This window comes from Oxyura jamaicensis, chromosome 15, assembly GCF_011077185.1.
Source record: "Oxyura jamaicensis isolate SHBP4307 breed ruddy duck chromosome 15, BPBGC_Ojam_1.0, whole genome shotgun sequence".
Lineage (NCBI taxonomy): Eukaryota > Metazoa > Chordata > Aves > Anseriformes > Anatidae > Oxyura > Oxyura jamaicensis.
Window position 1 is genome coordinate 1,032,485 of NC_048907.1, and position 518 is coordinate 1,033,002.

The 518-nt window shown below is 85.3% G+C and overlaps 1 protein-coding gene across 2 annotated transcripts in view; it reads right to left on the bottom strand.

Annotated features, from left to right (window-relative positions):
• The window catches only part of SEZ6L (seizure related 6 homolog like), a 37,145-nt gene extending 36,848 nt beyond the window's left edge, over window positions 1–297 (bottom strand). Inside the window, exon 1 of one of the 2 annotated variants that reach the window (XM_035340160.1) lies at window positions 99–297. In XM_035340160.1, coding sequence (XP_035196051.1) covers window positions 99–165 — 67 coding nt within the window. In that variant the 5' untranslated portion in view covers window positions 166–297. The remainder of the gene's footprint in view (window positions 1–98) is intronic. The other variant, XM_035340158.1, reaches the window with a different exon arrangement.
• Between the last annotated feature and the right edge of the window lie 221 nt (window positions 298–518).

The window sequence follows — 518 nt, forward strand, 5'->3', positions numbered from 1 at the left end:
GGGGGGGGGGGCGCAGGGCCCCGCACGCCGGCCGTGCCCCGGGAGCCCCGCTCGGTGCCGCAGCCCCGGCCCGGCCCGGCCCGGCCCAGCCCGCTTACCTGGGCGCGGGGCCGCGGGGCCGCCCAGCAGCAGGGCGAGCAGGCACAGCCCGCGGGGCCCCGGCATCGTGCGGCGGCGGCGGGCGCGGCGGAGCCTCCCCGCTGCTGCTGCTGCTGCTGCTGCTGCTGCGAGCCGTGCCGAGCCGAGCCGAGCCGAGCCGGGGAAGGGGGCCGGGGGCTGGGGGCTGCCGCCGGAGCCGGAGCGGGGGAGCGGGCGCGGCGGAGCGAGGAGCGGAGCGGATCCGAGCCGAGCCGAGCCGAGCGGCGGGGGAGGGCGCCGGCGGCCGCCCCGGCCCCCGCGCAGCGCCGTGCGCTTCGGCCCCCCCCGCGGCTCCCCCGCCCCCCCCTTCCCCGCCCGTCCTCCCTCGGCTCCCCCCGGCCCCAGCGCTCTACCCCCTGCCCCCGGATCCCCGCAGCCCC